Here is a 17,812-nt window from a genome sequence, read left to right on the forward strand (position 1 = left end):
ATAAACATCATGGCTTCACTTCGTGTTTCATACCCTCCCACCAGCAAATCGTAGAGATTCAAATATCACCGCCGCCATGGACATACCTAACACACACTACACTCGGTAACGCAGGTCCCGGGTGAAAGTGAATGGGGTACTTAGAATTGTAACAGTTGTCAGGCTACCTGATGCAGATTGTGGGACTTGTAACTCCATCCTGACCCCCGGCCTACCTAGGTATTCAACGACCAATTCACAACCTCATTCACACAAACAGCAGCTGAACAACAGCCTGATTTGCCCATATTTTACCACACATTGGCCAGATTGCAACCGACGCGCGCCCCTCGCTAAGACGCGCACTCGCACGGGACGATATATTTAATACCCCCCCCCTTTTTTTTCTCCCATCCTCACCTTTCTCATTCTCGCTTCTCCTCGTATCCAGTGCTCCTGACACAAAGCCAATCCCACATCAACACCATACCCCCGCCCGCGCCAGCACTTACAGCTATTATGACTAGTAGCAGTCACAGACTCCCGACTGCACCGGTTGAAGGCCCGGTATTGGAATAGACCCGGACGGGTTGCCTCTCATCCATCGCACCACCAGCCTCAGCCACAACCGCATCCGCATTTGCTGCGTGGTCAAAAACCCCGCTGCCCAAACCCCAGCCCCAGGATCACGACCTTCTTCTGGACCTGGGGTGGAATTCTCTGATTCTGAAGGTGAAGATGACACTGACGATAGTGGCCAATATGAATACGGACACAGACACGGACACAGACAACCAGGGTCGCCAATCCGCCCAGCTAAGCGGGCCCGTATAAGTACAACGGCTATGCCTGTGTGCGTTGCTTGCATGGAGGATTATCCAGCGGATGAGCTCGCCCAGCTGCCGTGCCAGCATACATACAGCGCCCCCTGCCTGGGTAGTCTGTTCGAAAACGCCCTAGCCCACCCCCCGTCCTTCCCGCCTCGCTGCTATGCCCCGATACCAATTATTGCAGCACGCCCTTATCTGGACGTCGACTCGATCAAGCGGTACCTCGAAATGAAAGCCGAATTCGATACGAAGGATAAGACGTACTGTCTTGCCCTTGGTTAGGTCGCTATTTACCTTAGTTGCAAAAGATTCACTTGTGTTCATTGCAAGGGACCTGATGAACCAGGGTTCAAGGAGCTCCTTGATAGCGCTGAGAAGAAAGGCTGGAAGCGCTGCTTGTCCTATCCTGTCAGAGCATGGTCGAGAAGCGTCCTGGCTGTTCTCATATCACGTAAGTACTCATCCACGCACCTGGGGCTTGATTAACATTTAACTTATAGCTGTATCTGTGGCGCATACTTCTGCTATACGTGCGGAGAGAGCTTGGGCACTGGGACCGGTTGCCGTGGCATGAGGAATGGAAATGCTAATGCGCCCCCAGCCCCGGCATGGAGTTTCCGCCCCTTCCCGACACGCAATCTAATCCCGAAACCTTCCTTAGCGACCCCGTCCGTTGTGGTGGCATCGTGAACAGGACATCTACTGTTCGGCAGCAGCCTCGCCCGCGAGAGCGAGGACGGGGACGGCGGTCACGTACCACTTACCACAAACACCGACACCAACGCCACCCATCGCAGGGCCGTAGGCCACCTCCGCCCAGTTGCCGGTCCAGCCGGCGCGCAAGCTGTCCCCTCCGCATATGATGCACATCATCTCGAACTCCTCCGCAATCAGAAAAGGCGTCGTGAAATGATACGGCGTAAGTTACCCAACTACACGTACCCTGTTGCCTCTGCTACAAGTTACTCAGGCGAGCAAGTGCAACCCGCAGGTGGCGCCATCGCTGAGACTGTGATGACCACGAACCCTAACAGCGGACTTAGTCCCGAAGTCCGCTGCAGCTGACTTCCTCGGTCTCAGCTTCCCACCTAGCCCCAGTCCTAGCCCTCCTACTACAACCAACAATACAAGACGTACTCGCAAGCTCCCCAGGGAACGGGGTCCAGACCATTTTGCTGCCCTGCCCATCGTGACTGAAACCCAGGCCGAAAACCCCGCCCAGCTAGATGCGATTGTCCGGCCGATCCGTCAGCGTCTCCGCCGGGGAGTTGCCGGACATCCGTATGTCGGACCGCTGGCGAATGATCATAGGTCCACACTCTCTCGCCCTGTTGTTAAGGGGAGCAATGCAAATGGGGGCACCACTGTTGGGAACGCGCTGGACAATGGCGATGTCAATGCCGATGCCGATGCCGATGCCTGTCCGGCTATCTCGAGACTCCGGCCTCGTCCTTCGACTCGTCATTAACTTACATGTGCTCTGATGCTAGGAGCGAGATGCTTTCTTTTCTTCGTTTTCGTTTTCTTTTCCTTTTGACAACAGTGCTCAGGGTATGCTACAAGGAGGGGATACAACAATCTAATAACTCTGCGAAGCTATGACGAAAACGAACAAAAAAGAGATAAAACACTGAATAGTCCAAAAAAAAAACAAAAACAAAAACAAAAACGCCTCTAGTTAGGCGAATTTCGCCAAATATTCTCAATATCAGGTCCATGTATCATGTCTGCACATTGGATAGATTGATGGTGGCGAGCTCTTAGAGCCACGCACCTTGCAATAGGCTACTGGGCCAATGCTTGACGTGGCTCTAACAAGAAGTTGTGGCAATTTACTCACAAGCAAGCCGATGCTCTCCGAGGCCTCCGAAGATGGCCGATGCACGTGACAACTGCGGTCTTGCCATAATTATTGGTGCGACCTGATGTAGGTGATGAATACATTCAATCCTCCAGCGCATCCACAAACACAAGCCCAAAGATGCAATGACAAAGATGCCACCCGAATCTCGAACAAAAACAGCATGCAAATCATGCCATTCCCGGCGCGTCAAGTGCGACCGGACTGACCAGGCACCTTGCTCTCGATGTCGCGATAGCAGGCAAGAGTGCGAGCCTATTGTTTCGAGGCGTGGAAAGTATGTCTTCTTTCGTCTCGTACTCCATAAAGCTTGCATGGTTTTTAGAACGAATTGATGGGCTGACTATCTACCTAGGCATATTCGTGATAAGGTGCGACGGTCTGGGTTTCGGCACTCGGTGCTCAGTAGCGCGTTAGCTGCCACTGGAGAGGCGAGCGCGGGCGCGCCAGAGGGGACTACTCAGCCTGTCCTGTCAGAAACCCAGATTTCTTTTGCTGGCTCTGGCGACAATGTCGGTATTTCAGATGGGTCTGCCATTGAGCCCTCAAGATCACCTTCTGGCACAATTGAAGCTCCAGGCGACCAGCAAGTGCAACCCCAGGATACTCACACGGCTTATAACGGCCATATACCCGGCGTCCGTGCTTTGAATCCAAGGGCTCAATCTGAACCTATTGAGCGCCAGACTGGCCAGCGGGCCCAGGATGGTCGCACGATTTACTACGGTGATTACTTCAACCTCGAGTATACGCAGAGAGAACTGGACGAGAACCATGAGGACTACATTTCTCGCCTGAGCAGTAGCCATCACCTACATGTCGACCGACTTGGATCTCCAACGAGAAAGCTCGTAGATGCTCATGCCCACAAGGAACACGCGCGGCTCAATGGCCTGGGTACATTTACTACTTTCCACCCTAAAGTCAGCGAACAGCTATTCGAGACGTTCTTCAACCTGATCCACCCAGTGGCTCCCATCATCGACCGCGGTGACTTTTATGCTAAAGTCAAGGCTGGCCATGCGTCGCCGCTGCTCCTGCAAGCCATGTATCTGGTATCGTTCTCGCACTGCAACGCGTCCGTTGTCGCTGCCGCTGGGTTCGAAAACAGATATATGGCTACTTTTCGATGTTACCAGCGAGCAAAGGCGCTGTACGATGCGGACTACGAACCAGACGCGATTGCCGTATTACAGGCCCTTTACTACTTGTCGTTTTGGTGGGAGACCCCTACGCAGCAGAAGGATATGTGGTACTGGACTGGGATTATCGTGGACCTTGCTCAGTCTTTGGGGATGCATCGGGAGTATTATTTTCGTCCCATTCTGATTTCCTCTTTCTTATTGACGAAATCTAGGAAAACCTACGCGAGGCTTGACGAACCAAGAAGGAAGCTTTGGAAGCGGCTGTGGTGGAGCATATATGTAGGCTCTCCAGGCGACATATTGGATGTTTGCTAATGAGAAGTAGAGCCACGATATTTCTACAGCGGTGTTGTTACGGCGCATCCCGCACGTCAACGACGACTATTGCACGACAATTCTCTTGGCTGAGCAAGACTTCGAGGATGATCCTCCGATTGAATCCAATCTAGATATGAGCCAGACTTCAACCAGGGAATGTCGGCTGCACACGATTTACCTGGCCGATTTATGTCTACGAGGTACGTAACCTTGCCGTGGTGGATTTGCCATACTGATCTCGAGAAGTAAGTAAGTGCAACCGAGCACTTAACAAGGCGCAACCAGAACCGCAGGTTGCCTTCAAAGAGCTGGACAGCTTAACGACGTGGAAAATGTCGCTACCAAAAGAACTTCGATGTCCAAAGGGTCTCTTCACCCTGCAAAATGGGTTCTTGGCCTCAATGCTCATTTTGCGCATTTGGTACGTGGTTCCCTATTCTCTCCCCAGCCTTTGCCATTCTAATATAACGCAGCACATTCCAAATTCTCCTCCTCCGGAATTACTTCCAGAATCCTCAAGTCATGGCAAAGGGAACCTCGGTGTACGAGGCATCGATTGAAATCGTTAGGATTCTTGAGAACGTCTTTGACTCGGAGCTCATGACTGCTTGTCCTCTGCGGATGTACGTCAATACTTCTCTCTTTTACGCCTAGCGCCTGGACTGACCATCGCAGACTACCCGCCATCTTTGCAGCCTTATCCGTGCTCATCACCAATCTGCGCAGGATATCCCAGTCAGAGATAAACGATCTCTCAACGCACCGAGCCCGATTCTGCATGCTTGCCTTGACTAAGCTTGTGGATTACTGGCCGCCACTGCTACTATACTATCCGATGTTTGCGCGCATTCTAGAAGCCAAAGGGTGTCAGGTTCCTCCTCTACCTCCTCTAAGTACCCAGGCTCAGCAGGATTGCACATCATCGGGCTCTACAACTACAGCCAAGGAAGCGGAAGCCACCACCTCTTCGAACACACCTGAACCGAGATCATTCTGGAGCTGTGATCCGTCTTGTGATGCGGAGCTCTTCGGGGTGACTTCGCTTTTTCCATTTGAGGCGTTTCTTGATGAAGAGTTCTTTAATCAGGACAATTAGACATACTGCCGTCGGTCAATCTCAACTACAGCAACTCTATCAACGATTTAACGACCAAACAACTCCCCCATTGTCCCGACTCCTCACCTCCGATACCACATCCTCGTAACCGGGGTCCTCCGAATCTTCCTCTGCAGCACAAAAACCCCCTGCAGCAACGCCTCCGCCGTAGGCGGACACCCAGGAACATAAACATCAACCGGGACAACCCGATCCACCCCGCGCACAACACTATAACTATAATGGTAATACCCGCCTCCATTGGCGCAGCTCCCCATTGAAATAACCCACTTCGGATCCGGCATCTGGTCGTATACCTGCCGCAACGCGGGCGCCATTTTATTCGTTAATGTACCAGCCACGATCATCGCGTCTGCTTGGCGGGGGGATGCACGGAAGATTATTCCGAGTCTGTCTTGGTCGTACCGGGGCATGCTGGTGTGCATCATTTCGAGACTGCAGCAGGCGAGGCCGAAGGAGAGGGGCCAGAGGGAGCCGGTGCGTGCCCAGGAGATTAGGGCATCGGTTTTTGTTCTAGAGAGAGAAGGGGGATGGTTAGTTGGCACTTCAACATTGGGTATTTGGGAGGGAATAAGGAGGAGGGGTGGGATGGTACAAGACGTAGTCAAGGCTATTCCCCTTCTTTTCTTTGACTGGAGTGTTAGTTAGAGCGGCTGTCGTATGTGGCTTCCAGGTTGAGGACTTTCTGCGTCCGTAACTTTGTTGTAGAGGTAGCCATCGATGCGGATTCGAGGGAGATGCGCTTCGGCAGGGCCGAGGCCAGGATCTGATCATGACGGAAGGTAAAGGCTTAGGGGCCCCCATGTTGATTCGGCAGCGAGCAGAAACGGACTCTTAGAAGTACAATAGTGCTAAGGAACAGATTATGAGAAACTGAAAGTTGTAACAAGCATCATTCCCTCCTGGCTATCTACGTGACTCGCTAAGGTATATCGGCGACTTGGTTACTGCGCGCCAAGATTGTTATATCGCCGATATGAAATTCCCTTTTCTGGTTTGCCATAATCTACCAGGACCTCTACCCACCCCGACCCTGAGAGACAAAAACACTAAACCGGCAAATCTTCAATATCGCATGACTCAGTTGTCTGCAGGTGGTCTAGTCACTTCGCTGATCATAGTACCCTAGCCCACTTCCACTTAGCAGTGACAATGCCAGTGCGATCAAACCGCATCCTCTACCTTCGCCTGTCCATCTGCAAATATTGGGAAATCTCAAGGCCATTGCATCTAGAAGTCCGATGCATGGTCGGGTATACTCTCCGGACATTGTCGAAGACCATCGCTATATTCACATCTATTTATCGTGATCCGTGAGCATGGGGATGGCTCAAAATATATCCTTGTCGGCGGCGGGCATACGGCCAAGACAGCGCAAGCGCCAAGCAGTAATTAAAGTTGATAATGCCTGATATTCTTTATCTCTCATTGTTATCCAATCTCTAACACATGTAGGTGCGAAAATTGTCCCGTCTGGGGATGCTGAGGTGGTGATAGTACCTACCTACCACTTACGACAACCTTGTGGGCAGTCACGTCAGTCAGGTAATGCGGGGCTTAGAACTACTGAATTGTTTATCTTCCCCAACTTTCTCCCTCCATCCCTCTTACACATATCCTCCAAACAATGATTCAGAAATGGCAGACCGACAACCAAAATCAGTCGCCATCATCGGCGGTACGGGAAAGACCTAGAACACCAGTAAGGCAAGAGTCTAACAATCCTAGCCGGAATATTCGGCCTCTCACTAGCCGTCGCGCTACGAGACAGAAGTAAGCCCCTCCTCTCACCAAAACACAAACAACCCCAAAAGCTGATGAAAGTAGACTACACCGTAACCGTCTTCGACCGCGCCGCATACGACAAAAACGGATATGACCCCTTAGCCGAGGACGTCCAAGCCGCATCCGTAGACCACAACAAGATCTTTCGCGCGTCGTACGGGACGAAAATTCACTACCAGCGTCTTGCTATGGAGGCTCGAAAGGCGTGGGTTGGTGGTGATGAGAAGCGCGGTTTCTCGCATCTCGATTCGGAGGGCGTGCAAGATGATCAAGAGGACCGGTGGGATGAAGGACGGTTATTCGTTACGAGCGGGATGCTCCGCGTTCAACCCTCGGACCAACTAAGCGATCTCGAGAAGGAGACACTAGCGAATATGGAAAGAGATGGACTGCGCGATGCGCAATTTGTTAAGAGCAGTCAGGAGGATCGGATCCGTGCCGAGGAAAGAGGGTGGAAGAGGAAATTGCTTGATTTTGAGATTCCGGACTCGAACCCGCCGGCCACGTATGAAGCTGTCCTTGACTCGACGGCGGGGTTTGTTAGGTGTAGTCGGGCTTGTGCTTACTATCAGAAAGTTGCGGAGAAGAAGGGTGTTATGTTTCGGTTTGGGACTGGGGAGGGGAGTGTTGAGGGTCTTGTGAAGGCGGCTTTTACCGCCGGTGATGGGAGGGGGAAGGTCACTGGGGTGAGGACGAAGGACGGTAAGGTTCATGAGGCCGATGTAGTTGTCGTTGCTGGTGGGTCACTTGATCTCCCTACCTGGGCATATCTATACTGACGAGGAACAGCCGGCTCCTTCTCAGCGCAGGTTCTCCCTGAGCTAAGCTACCACCTCGAATCCTCAGCTGGAAGCGTGGCCGCTTTCAAAATTGACTCGGCCAACAAGCAGCTATGGGACAAGTACTCTCCTGAGAAGTTCCCCGTCATGGCATGGAAGAGTGTTCCGCGAGATAAATCAGGCAAGGATACGGGCAGTATCTACGTCCTGCCTCGTACCCCAGAGGGATTGGTGAAGATTGGATATCGCGGGATCAAGGTAAACACACTCTTATTGTATCATGTATCAGACCTGATGAGAACTATGTGCAGTTCACCAACTTCCAACCAGCGCCCCCCAACACGCCCTTTACGCAGGACGGACAGTGGTCAATCCCCCTCCCACCAAGCGAGTGCAAGCACCTCCAAGAGTCCGCCATCGATGCAATCAATCAGTTCGTCTCGATATTTCTACCCGAGTTCAAGGGTGTTCCGTTTGAGTTTACGAAACTATGCTGGTATACTGACTCGCTGGATAACTCTTTCGTGGTACGAACCCTGGCTCCTTCCCAAAAAACCATGCCAGTTGAATTGATGTTGGGGTAATAGATCGACTACGTCCCAACCTACGCCGAAAATTCCGTCTTCGTCTGCACTGGAGGCAGCGGACACGGTGCGAAATTCCTGCCTGTTCTTGGCGAGGTGAGTTTCCTTTCTACCATCCCCTACCCACCGTCACCCTAGTCTATGTTTCATGCTCTAGTATCTAGTATAATGTTACTGATCCGGCGCATCAACAGCACGCCACGGATATCCTACAGCATGGCGACAAGAGTACATCCTACATGCGACAGTTCTGGCGGTGGAGGCCTGACGCGCCGAGGAGGAACGGTCTTGAGGAGGGACCCGGTGGGCCGAGAGATATCGGACAGAAGCACTAAACTGTGGTGACAATTGGTGATGGCTATCGCGGTCGATAGAATATCTCACTACATGATTCTCTGCACTGGGCTGTAGGTTCCTCTAAGCGAAGTGGCCATGAGAGCCAGGGCATGGAAAATGCTTGTATCTCGAGATATTTTACATCCCATAGAATACTAAGTGGTCGCTGGAAGTACTATGAAGGACATCTGCTCAACTTTCAAGACCTAGACCTCGTATCTAATCCTGTTTCTGACTGGTATCTTGTTAGCCCGATTCGGGAGTTGCGCAAGTGCCTGTTCAGGAGCCTAAACGAAGCCCATATTACTGACCTAGTCTGCCTCACTAGTGATCCATCATCCATCAACCTGGTTGAGACATTCCCTTGACAGGCGGGCAGCTACGCTAGGCGCAGGGGTGGTTGTTTCCTCGAGTAAAACTCCAACAACATCTCTGCAAACGGTCCAAAAACACTCTGAGTTGGACAAAAAGCGTCAGATATGCTCTATGGCTGGCAGCGCAATATAATAAAGACTCGGAAGTGATTTCCTTGGTGGTCCTCCAACAATCCCCGGAGTCCATCCCACGCGGGCTCGCCGAACCCCCACGAGCAACGGCGAACCGAGTCCGTCAAGGTCTTCGTACCTCGCATCCGATAAAGCTTACGCGCCTCAGCACCTCAGCGCTACGTCCAAGCCCTTGGCATAAGAATATCTCGAACCATAGCTGTCTTTAGTTTTCACTTATATCTTTTTATCTGACACAGGTATATATGATTGTTGGTTGGGGCTGGTCCTTGAGTAAGATTCTCTTTCCGAATGCTTATAGCATTTCTTCTTGGTATAATGGGACTGGGATTCTTGTCCTTGGAATGATTTACCTGCTCGCGTAATACAATCGAAAAGGTATGCTCTGGTCTCTGCTTGGCGCGTTCTCGTGTAGCCAAGGCCTCTTTGAATCTAGTTACTGTGATCCTATCAGTAGATTCAGCTCTTATCTTAAACCCTTGTTTCTTTCCAGAGCACTGTCAAATATATCAACACTTATGTTGTGAAATTGGAGTAAACAGGTAGCGCTCAAGTGAGACAACATTGGTTACCACCAAACGACCTTGGTGCTCTGTATGTATCATTTTAGGTCAGTAATAGAGTTCCAAGAGCATCTGCAGCGCTGCCGGGTCACTGTCTCATGATAGTCAATCCTTGTATTTTGTGTAATCCGAAACCTACAGCCATTGGCACATGGGGTTACTGAAAAACGAGACAGATCAGCACATCTATTGAGAACCAAATTTGGCTATTACACGGGGTTGAGATTGTAGTCGCATCTTTGGGTGCCCTTTACTAATGGGCTGTTAGATCCAGCTACGAGCGTGGTCAGCTGGAATGATATATTTGTATACTCGATAATTTAGAGTACGTTCAGCCGGTACGTAATGAAGTGGCACACTGGTACCCCACTAAGGTAGTAAAAACAAATACCCCGACAGCAACTCGGCCTGGGATAGTCCAAACTCGAGGTCAATTTGCAAAGTATCGCCGATGGCAGCTTGAATCTTATCTTTGTCACGCATACCTCATCACCCCGAACTTTCCTTTATCAATGTTAAAAAGAAGTTATCCGAGATCTACCTTCAAGGGATTCCCTGATTAGGGGAGTTAATTCTTTTGTTTGTACTCACTTTACTATGTCAAGGGTCTCCAGTTCTGAAAGACATCCTCGGCATCATGCCAATATCGAGCAGCTCGTAGGTGACCGACAAAGTGATTAGTGCCTTGGGCTTCCTATCCTCCTTTTTAGCTTTTAGATGATGAGCCTTATATATGATACTGTGATGGACGGCTCGGACCGGGCAGGTAAACCAAGACAGCCTTCAACCAGAGCTAGACGCAGTGCAAGTCTATAATCTCGCGCCAGGAGTTGTCAACGCACGCTTGTTACTCTGTAGGCTGATCTATTCGTGGCAGTTGAGTGCTGTCAGCCCCAATAATCTCCATATGGCTCAGAAGACTTCCGACCACGATTCGTTTTCACGGGCTCTTCGTAGCTAGGCTGCTACGGACAAGAGTCACGAGTATGTCGTACAAGGTGCTAACTGCAGATTGAGCCACGTCATAGCCTTACGGGATTGCTCGGTCATGAACATACAAGGATAGTAATGACTGCAGTGTTCTTCATAATCCCCTGTAAGTGTCACATCGCCATTGGCTGGGGTGGCTGTATCACTTGCATAAATGCACGCCGATCTGCTTAAGGAAGACACTCAGGCCAATCATCTGGTGATTGTTTCCATTCCTTTGTTTACATGCCCTTGCCTCTGGGTTAGCGGTCAGTCGTATCTGAAAATGAATAAACCCAAAGCCCCCGGTGTGCAAGTAACTGATTGTTCCAACTTACTATTCTTTACAATCTCAATTCTAAGCCTCTATCGGCTACTTGTCCTATCAGGCCAACCACAAGGAACATCACAATAGTCACCATAATCTCGTTTCTCCAATTTATCGCTGTCTTAGCGCATATCGGCATTGCCTCTGCAACCCCAGCAGGATTTGACCTTAAAGCCCGTCAAGAAACCAGTATTTCCCAACTCGTTCCACGCGCTGCTATCTCTACCATGTATCTGGCGTTACTGATAGGAATGGTCCTTTCTTAGCATGCAATGACTACTACGACTGTCCGCGTTGCCCAGTTTTCCAATATCGATGCTGCCGACGGGGAAGTGAGCCATGTGGCTGTGTTGAGAGGGTGGATTATGATTTGCTCTGTCTCCAGGCTTCGGCTGATGTTTAATTGTAGAGAACAATTTTTACGAGAGCGACTTGGGGTTTGAAGGAGTGTGAAAATGTAGATGTTGGATCTGGGCCCTGCCTTCAGTTTATACTTATGGGTTCTTGATGTGACGTCCGATATAGGTTTCCTCAAATACTAAGGCTTGAATACAATTCTTTCCCGAATGCTTCAATTGTCTATTCTGGGCGCAGTAGTACTGAACTTGTCGTTCTCGAGACTGCCTACCTGCTTGTACATACAAATGAGGGATAGGCACATAAACTCTGGTTGACTGGTCCACTGGAATCACCCCATTATCTATAAACCGTTTATTTCTAAAGCGCGTCTGGGAGCGGCTCAAGATTGCCTGGGGCCCCGCATTATCATGTGCTCCGGTGTATTCTCATGTCACGGTTCAGATAATAGTGAGCCTGGGTGTATGGCATTTTTGTGTATATAAGCCGCGGTCGATTTCAGACCGTACTATATTATAACCAGGCGAGTGTATTCCGTCTGGGTACTAGAACCGCCAACAGTCACACCGATGTAAGCCCTAAATCTCTGCCCCACGACAAGTAACACTTCCTCGCGCCCCTGGTTGGCAAACTGCCATTGAACAAGATAATATAATATTACGCGGACTTGCAGGTGATAGACTCCGCATAAAACCAAGTCGGTTGAATATGCACCAAGCTACAGCAAGAACAATGATTGCCATCACCGGGATCCGCTGTTCCAGCAGGTCCTGGAACTCTCGAAGCCCGTCAAGCACCAAGCTGTAACAATATCCATCCCTATTCCCTCTCTATCAATTCAGCGGCTTCACGAGTTCCACTAACAAGCTGGTCTTGTCCGTAGGTACCACTAGCGGCCAGTATGTTTATTGTCATGTCGGGGTCACTTGCTGTCTCCGCGGCTATAATATATGTGTATTTCTTGATGATATTTATTTTAAGCCTATTTCATTCTGCTCGTTAGGTGCTTGGTTGCTCGATGACTCCCTAATGCCTGCTGATGGTCGGTTGTTGTATGATGATTGTGCGCCGGTGGAGAGGTTGGTTGTGAGACTATGTATCTTCCTTTGCAAACCTGTCATCTTCAGCTAGCGCGTCTATAAAAATATACTACTTTCCATGGCACTATGGCCCTGTGAAAATGAATTACCTTGCGAGGTGTATCCTGATCATATGGGACCCTCGGAGAGAGAAAATACGTAGGGGGATACGTACGCGCTTCGTAGAGACAGGGTGCCAATTCTGAAGCCGAGATTATCCTAGGTCGTCTACGATGAATATGTTGAAGCACGTTTATGCATTATAGTCAAAGAGTCAGTCCGCCGAGGTATGAACATGATGATAAATCCTGGTCGGAGTTAGGGCAAGCCTCCGACAGATCCACCCCGATGCTGACGTAAGAGGATACGAGCCTGTTGGACTTTAAAGAGGGGGCTCCCCTGGTCCGACCCGACATCTCAAGCTTATCAATCTTATCTCAGATATGATTGATTCCAATCCCAGCTATGCTTGTGAGCCTTGCCGGATGTCGAAGCTTGGTTGTGATAAATCGAGGCCGCAGTGTATGCGGTGTCTCCGCCGAGAACGGGATTGCCATTATGCGGCGAAGGCTAAGCGGGCTCGGGTAACCAGGTCACAGGATCTGATTGTGTCTCGAGACTCGAGGACAGATTATGCAAAGAAGGGATCCGAGCCGAATGGACCGCTGACTTTTTCGGAGTCAAGGAAGAGAACCAGCGACGGCGAAGGGGTCTCCAGTTCCACTGCGGTCACGACCCAGGTATATGCTCCGGGGTGGCCCAGGAGCTTCATTAACAACTGTTGAATTGGTTCTTGGCTGACTTGACAGAATAGAAACGGAACCGTATCCCGAAAGCCTGTTTCCGCTGTCGGCAATTAAAAGTCAAGTGTGACCGTCAGCAACCTTGCGGCCGATGTCTAAAAGGCGATGGCGGCAAAGACTGTCGCTATCCAACAATCCCTGCAATTGGGCACGGTGACCCCCAACAGGATAAAACTGTACCAGTTTGGAAGCAAAGGTTCCATACTAGACTACACTGGTCGGGGGTGCTTGAAAATGTGTGTCATACAGATTCAGACCATCGCACATCACCCTAACTAAATGTTTTAGATCGAGAGCCTACTGAAGTACCGCCGGTGGTCAGAAGACCATGTAAAGCCCCCTGAGCAAGGGAATACTCTTTCCACAGTGGACAATATCTTCGGGAATATCGGGCCTTTGCATAACGCGCCGCGGAGGACATTATTATCTTACGTTCCGCCGCGGGAAGTCGCGGAGTCCTACATTGAACAGTACCTGGATGTCATCGAACCATCTCATCAAATTTTAGAAATAGATCGTTTCAAGGAAGAAGTCGGGACCTTTTGGGACAGGCCAAGTACGGTCGATGACGGATGGCTCGCTCAGTTCTTCGTCATCCTGGCGCTGGGAAGCCAACTCCACAAGTCCGTATCAACGAATAGTGACGACGATATTGGTATCACACCGGCTCGTTTCTTCGAGGCAGCTCAGGTGTGTCTCCAGCGAACACCATTCATGATCCGGCCACAGATAACCAGCATCCGCACAATGTGCCTGTTCGTTATTTTCAAGCAGGCAAGGGGCATGAGCTGCATTGAGTGCGATGCCCTGTGGCCGGCAACGGGTCTCATTGTCCGACTTGCAATAATGTTGGGACTCCATTTGTCCGACAAAGCTCAAAGTGATTCCGGCATGATCAACAGTCGCAATAAATTGTGGGGGGCTGTCATCCTGCTCGATCTCCGCCAGAGCCTCGCTGCCGGGATGCCCATAATCCCACCATCGCGAGATCTACTGGTGGAACCCTTATTCAATATCGACCAGGTGTCTCCAGAACCGGCGAGTAATCGACAAGCCTTCGGCTTCCCGCTCATAATCTACAACGTCCTACCTCAAATCTTCAAGATCCTTGAGCTGGCCACTTGTCCTCAGATAACACTATCATACGACCTCGTCGCAAAATACGACCGCCAGATCCGGAATCTGCTTAAACAGCACCAGGCGTCGATGAGCTCAGAGAACAATGGTATTGAAGGTCAAACCCAGCGGTCAAGATTCCAATGGACGATGTCAAACGTTTTCTTCCGCCGCGTTCTCCTCGCCCTGCATAGTCGGCTGTACCAAGAACCCCAGGCGTCGACGCGGTACCCAGTCTCGTATTGGTCCTCGCTAGAATGCAGTATCGCTTTACTCTCTGAGCAGCGCGAGCTTTGGGACTCGTCGTCTTCTCCGGCGTCTTCGCCCTCTTCAGCCGGGACGGAAGCAAGCACGGCTAGATTTTTTGCCCGCCTCTTCCAGGCCGAGTTTTTCCTTGCGGCTGTGACTATCTGCTTTCATCTCGTGCAGGATGCGTCGCCGCTTGTTTTACCTGGTAGTCAAGGGCAGGGTCAAGCGCGCAGAACTATCTTAGATTTGTTGGAAAGTTGCAGGGAGATCTGGGGGTGGGATAAGGATGCTTCTATCTGCCATAGTCGGTCGTTCGACTTGATTAATTATCTAATGGAAATTTTGGAGGCAGACGTCGTTGATGGTGATGAAGATGAGAGGTATTTTCCCGAGTCTGGGTGTACTCCGACTTCTGAAATGGTTCCTCGTTCTGGTTTGGGCCTCTGGGGTCATGGGGAGTGGGGAGATGTGTTCTGTCTCGGAAGCTGGGCATATTCATCTTATACTGGGTAGCAATGAGTGAGGTCTCCCTCGTACTCTCTACGTCCGGAAGGTAGTGTTGGGAGAGGAACATACAGAACGGCTTCTTTCGCTCATGAAGGCCACAGCCCTTTATTACCCTTAGCATCACATCTCGGCCATTTGTACCATCCCAATGTGTACGTCTATATCCTCCTCTGGTTAGGAAGCACACTCTTCTGCATGGCAGTCGCAGCAATAACCTAACCCTCAGTCCCACGGGTCATATATTGGTATTAGTCCGAATGAGGAAAGTCATTGCGGAGACTTGCCGTAGCAGGATAAGCGCGGCGCATTTACAGTTTAGCCGCACTGCAATTGCATCATCCTCGGCAAAATTCCATATCGGCGATGCCCAAAAAAAGACTGCATTGGCCAATTGTGGAATTGTGGGCCATTTTTCGCACTCCTTTCGCTGGCAAAAGGGAATCAACCGTCCTCGCACAGGATTGAACTGTGAACCTCCCGATGTACAGCATCCTCTTTTTATAGGATTTAACAGTCGGACGCGCTAACCGATTGCGCCACGAAGACTCGTTGTTGGAGCACCCAACAATTGCTTTGCTATATATCTTTTGTGCGAAGGTTTACCGCTTTGTTTGTTCAGGCGTTTGATTGAGGCGCCGTCTCTGAACACGCGGATGTTAAGTTCTCCAATTTGGAGATTGGTTCATGAAATGTCGGACTAGATAATATCGAGAATTATCGAGATACTTTGATCTGACTTCATATGAAGGAAAGGTGCGGTGGGGAAGAAGTGGGAGCTCCTGTCTGTTGATATATATTTAAGGGACATAACTCTTCCTTACCTGCCATGGCACTGGTCGTTACCCCGACAAACTCATTGAACGAACAACAGCTCGTATATTTTCCATCTGACCGGATATATCATGTTAGCCATTAAAGACAATTACAAAGTGATCGGCGACAGCAAGGCACGCGACAACTTGCTGCTTCCGAGATGCGCCGCCCTACTGAGCGTGGTAATCGGATCGTTTCGATAGGACTTTTCGCGCAGCTTGCAATGCTAACTCACCACAACCTTTGTATAATGATCTTTGTTTATTAAGCTTAACTAGAGACTACTCGGCGAGGTTATAGTTCGTTGGAAAGTGAAAGCTGCTCAGGTTTTTGGCACTGGATGAAGGGTGTTGCCGATCTTATACACGTACCTTTGAGCGCACAACCCTGCGGCCCCTGTACTTACCCCATATTTCCTCAGAGCATGAGAACTATCATTGATCAATATGACACCACACTAAAGATTCCGGCTTTTGGGGTCCAATCTGAGACCACTCAGTCCTGTCTCTCACGATGACAGACCCCACGACCGTTCTATTCAAGGTACCATGCCGGGCGATCGCCAGCTAGTCTGCTCCACTTCCATCTCCTTTGTGGCTTGGACCGTTTGGCATTGGAATCGATCTGTAGTGCCATAGAGTTAAACTAACTGCAAGCGAGGCTGAAACTGCCTGAGCGGCCCTGGCCCCCATTTTCAACCCCTTCTTCGCAGGATTGCGCTGTGAAGGTTTCCTCCGTGAGACAGACAACGTCTCGACTCTCACACTCATCCTCACTCTCACTCTCACTCACCCGATCCATATCCATACTCCCTGTCGAAAACCTAATACCTCCAACCCCAATTCGAATCTAAAAATGAGCAACTACGACCCTCCGTACGGCTACGGCCTCCGCCGAAACGGCACGTGCCTAGCCAGCGAGGAAGACTGCGGAAACCCCTGGGGCGACTGGTACAACTGCTGCCCCGAGAACACGCACTGTTCGGCCAACAACACCTGCTGCCCGACAGACTCAGACTGCAGCGTTGCGATCGCGGAGGACCCGCACTGCGCGAATAATGCGACGTGGGATCTGTATGATTCCGAGGGGTACTTTTGTTGCCTGAGTTCTTCGAATGGGTTTCTTGCGGGCGGGTTAGAATTTAATGGGAGTGAGACGACGGGCGTGGGGTGTGCGGATGGGTATCCGGAGGGGGAGAGTAATAGTGTTTTGTTGCCGGTTGCAAGGGGTATGTTTTATATATTTTAGCCGTTGGTTGGGAGCGTGGCTAATAAATTACATTTTATAGGGACTGCATCTGCATCGACATCCGCCTCCGCGACGCCGTCTGCTACAGGCTCACCGACAAATACACCCACAACGCTTCCAGAGTCAGACTCAGATAAGTCATCAAACAATACAGGCGCAATTGTAGGAGGTGTCATTGGTGGTTGCGCGGGACTCACTCTCATCGCCATCCTCGCCTGGTTCTTATGGCGACGTCGCCGACAACAAAAGGCTGCATCGAGTGCACCACTTATGAATCCTGGTGCTGTGGGCGCGCCGCCGAAAGAAGCCTATGGTGTCTATGGACCGGAGCAGGGTGGTGTGTACGAGGCGGAGCTGGATAATAATGTTGTTAGGGCGGAGTTGTACGGGGGTGATAATTCGATGGCTCATGAGTTACCTGCTACCTCAATGCGTCAGTAAGAGAGCCGAGGCTCGGGGCCTTCGACGAGGTAGAAAGGGAACGAAAGCAAGGATTTCTTTGAGTTTGATATTTGAGTATTCGTGTTCTTCAGCTTTGCA

General features: G+C 50.5%; 6 protein-coding genes and 1 non-coding gene across 7 annotated transcripts; 5 read left to right on the forward strand and 2 right to left on the reverse strand.

Moving 5' to 3' along the window:
* Positions 1-824: 824 nt before the first annotated feature.
* On the forward strand, positions 825-2,277 carry BDV17DRAFT_286593 (uncharacterized protein; the record flags this gene model as incomplete). Its single annotated transcript, XM_073760941.1, has 3 exons — positions 825-1,069; positions 1,526-1,800; positions 1,853-2,277. The coding sequence occupies 3 exons, from the start codon at positions 825-827 to the stop codon at positions 2,275-2,277; spliced, it is 945 nt and encodes a 314-aa protein (XP_073620614.1).
* Positions 2,278-2,751: 474 nt separating this feature from the next.
* Positions 2,752-5,271, forward strand: BDV17DRAFT_67889 (Zn(II)2Cys6 transcription factor). The gene is made up of 7 exons (XM_073764951.1): positions 2,752-2,947; positions 3,026-3,976; positions 4,028-4,094; positions 4,141-4,333; positions 4,380-4,554; positions 4,607-4,756; positions 4,809-5,271. Exons 1-7 carry the CDS (start codon positions 2,796-2,798, stop codon positions 5,227-5,229), a joined length of 2,109 nt encoding a protein of 702 aa, XP_073620615.1. The 5' UTR covers positions 2,752-2,795; the 3' UTR covers positions 5,230-5,271.
* Positions 5,272-5,312: 41 nt separating this feature from the next.
* BDV17DRAFT_278894 (NuoB/complex I 20 kDa subunit family protein) lies at positions 5,313-6,054 on the reverse strand (the record flags this gene model as incomplete). Its single annotated transcript, XM_073759619.1, has 2 exons — positions 5,313-5,763; positions 5,846-6,054. The coding sequence occupies 2 exons, from the start codon at positions 6,052-6,054 to the stop codon at positions 5,313-5,315; spliced, it is 660 nt and encodes a 219-aa protein (XP_073620616.1).
* An 834-nt stretch (positions 6,055-6,888) lies between these two features.
* Positions 6,889-8,733, forward strand: BDV17DRAFT_286596 (uncharacterized protein; the record flags this gene model as incomplete). Its single annotated transcript, XM_073760942.1, has 7 exons — positions 6,889-6,928; positions 6,979-7,023; positions 7,078-7,773; positions 7,825-8,072; positions 8,126-8,341; positions 8,402-8,494; positions 8,563-8,733. The coding sequence occupies 7 exons, from the start codon at positions 6,889-6,891 to the stop codon at positions 8,731-8,733; spliced, it is 1,509 nt and encodes a 502-aa protein (XP_073620617.1).
* Positions 8,734-12,987: 4,254 nt separating this feature from the next.
* On the forward strand, positions 12,988-15,343 carry BDV17DRAFT_67919 (Zn(II)2Cys6 transcription factor). Its single transcript, XM_073764952.1, has 3 exons — positions 12,988-13,276; positions 13,351-13,575; positions 13,628-15,343. Exons 1-3 carry the CDS (start codon positions 13,022-13,024, stop codon positions 15,215-15,217), a joined length of 2,070 nt encoding a protein of 689 aa, XP_073620618.1. The 5' UTR covers positions 12,988-13,021; the 3' UTR covers positions 15,218-15,343.
* Positions 15,344-15,657: 314 nt separating this feature from the next.
* On the reverse strand, positions 15,658-15,757 carry BDV17DRAFT_t19. The gene has a single exon. It is a non-coding gene; the product is annotated as a tRNA-Asn (tRNA).
* Positions 15,758-16,879: 1,122 nt separating this feature from the next.
* Positions 16,880-17,713, forward strand: BDV17DRAFT_286598 (uncharacterized protein; the record flags this gene model as incomplete). The annotated part of the gene is made up of 2 exons (XM_073760943.1): positions 16,880-17,252; positions 17,313-17,713. 2 exons carry the CDS (start codon positions 16,880-16,882, stop codon positions 17,711-17,713), a joined length of 774 nt encoding a protein of 257 aa, XP_073620619.1.
* Positions 17,714-17,812: the final 99 nt, after the last annotated feature.

This window comes from Aspergillus undulatus (genome assembly GCF_047715775.1).
Source record: "Aspergillus undulatus strain CBS 261.88 unplaced genomic scaffold BDV17scaffold_2, whole genome shotgun sequence".
In the NCBI taxonomy this organism is placed as follows: domain Eukaryota; kingdom Fungi; phylum Ascomycota; class Eurotiomycetes; order Eurotiales; family Aspergillaceae; genus Aspergillus; species Aspergillus undulatus.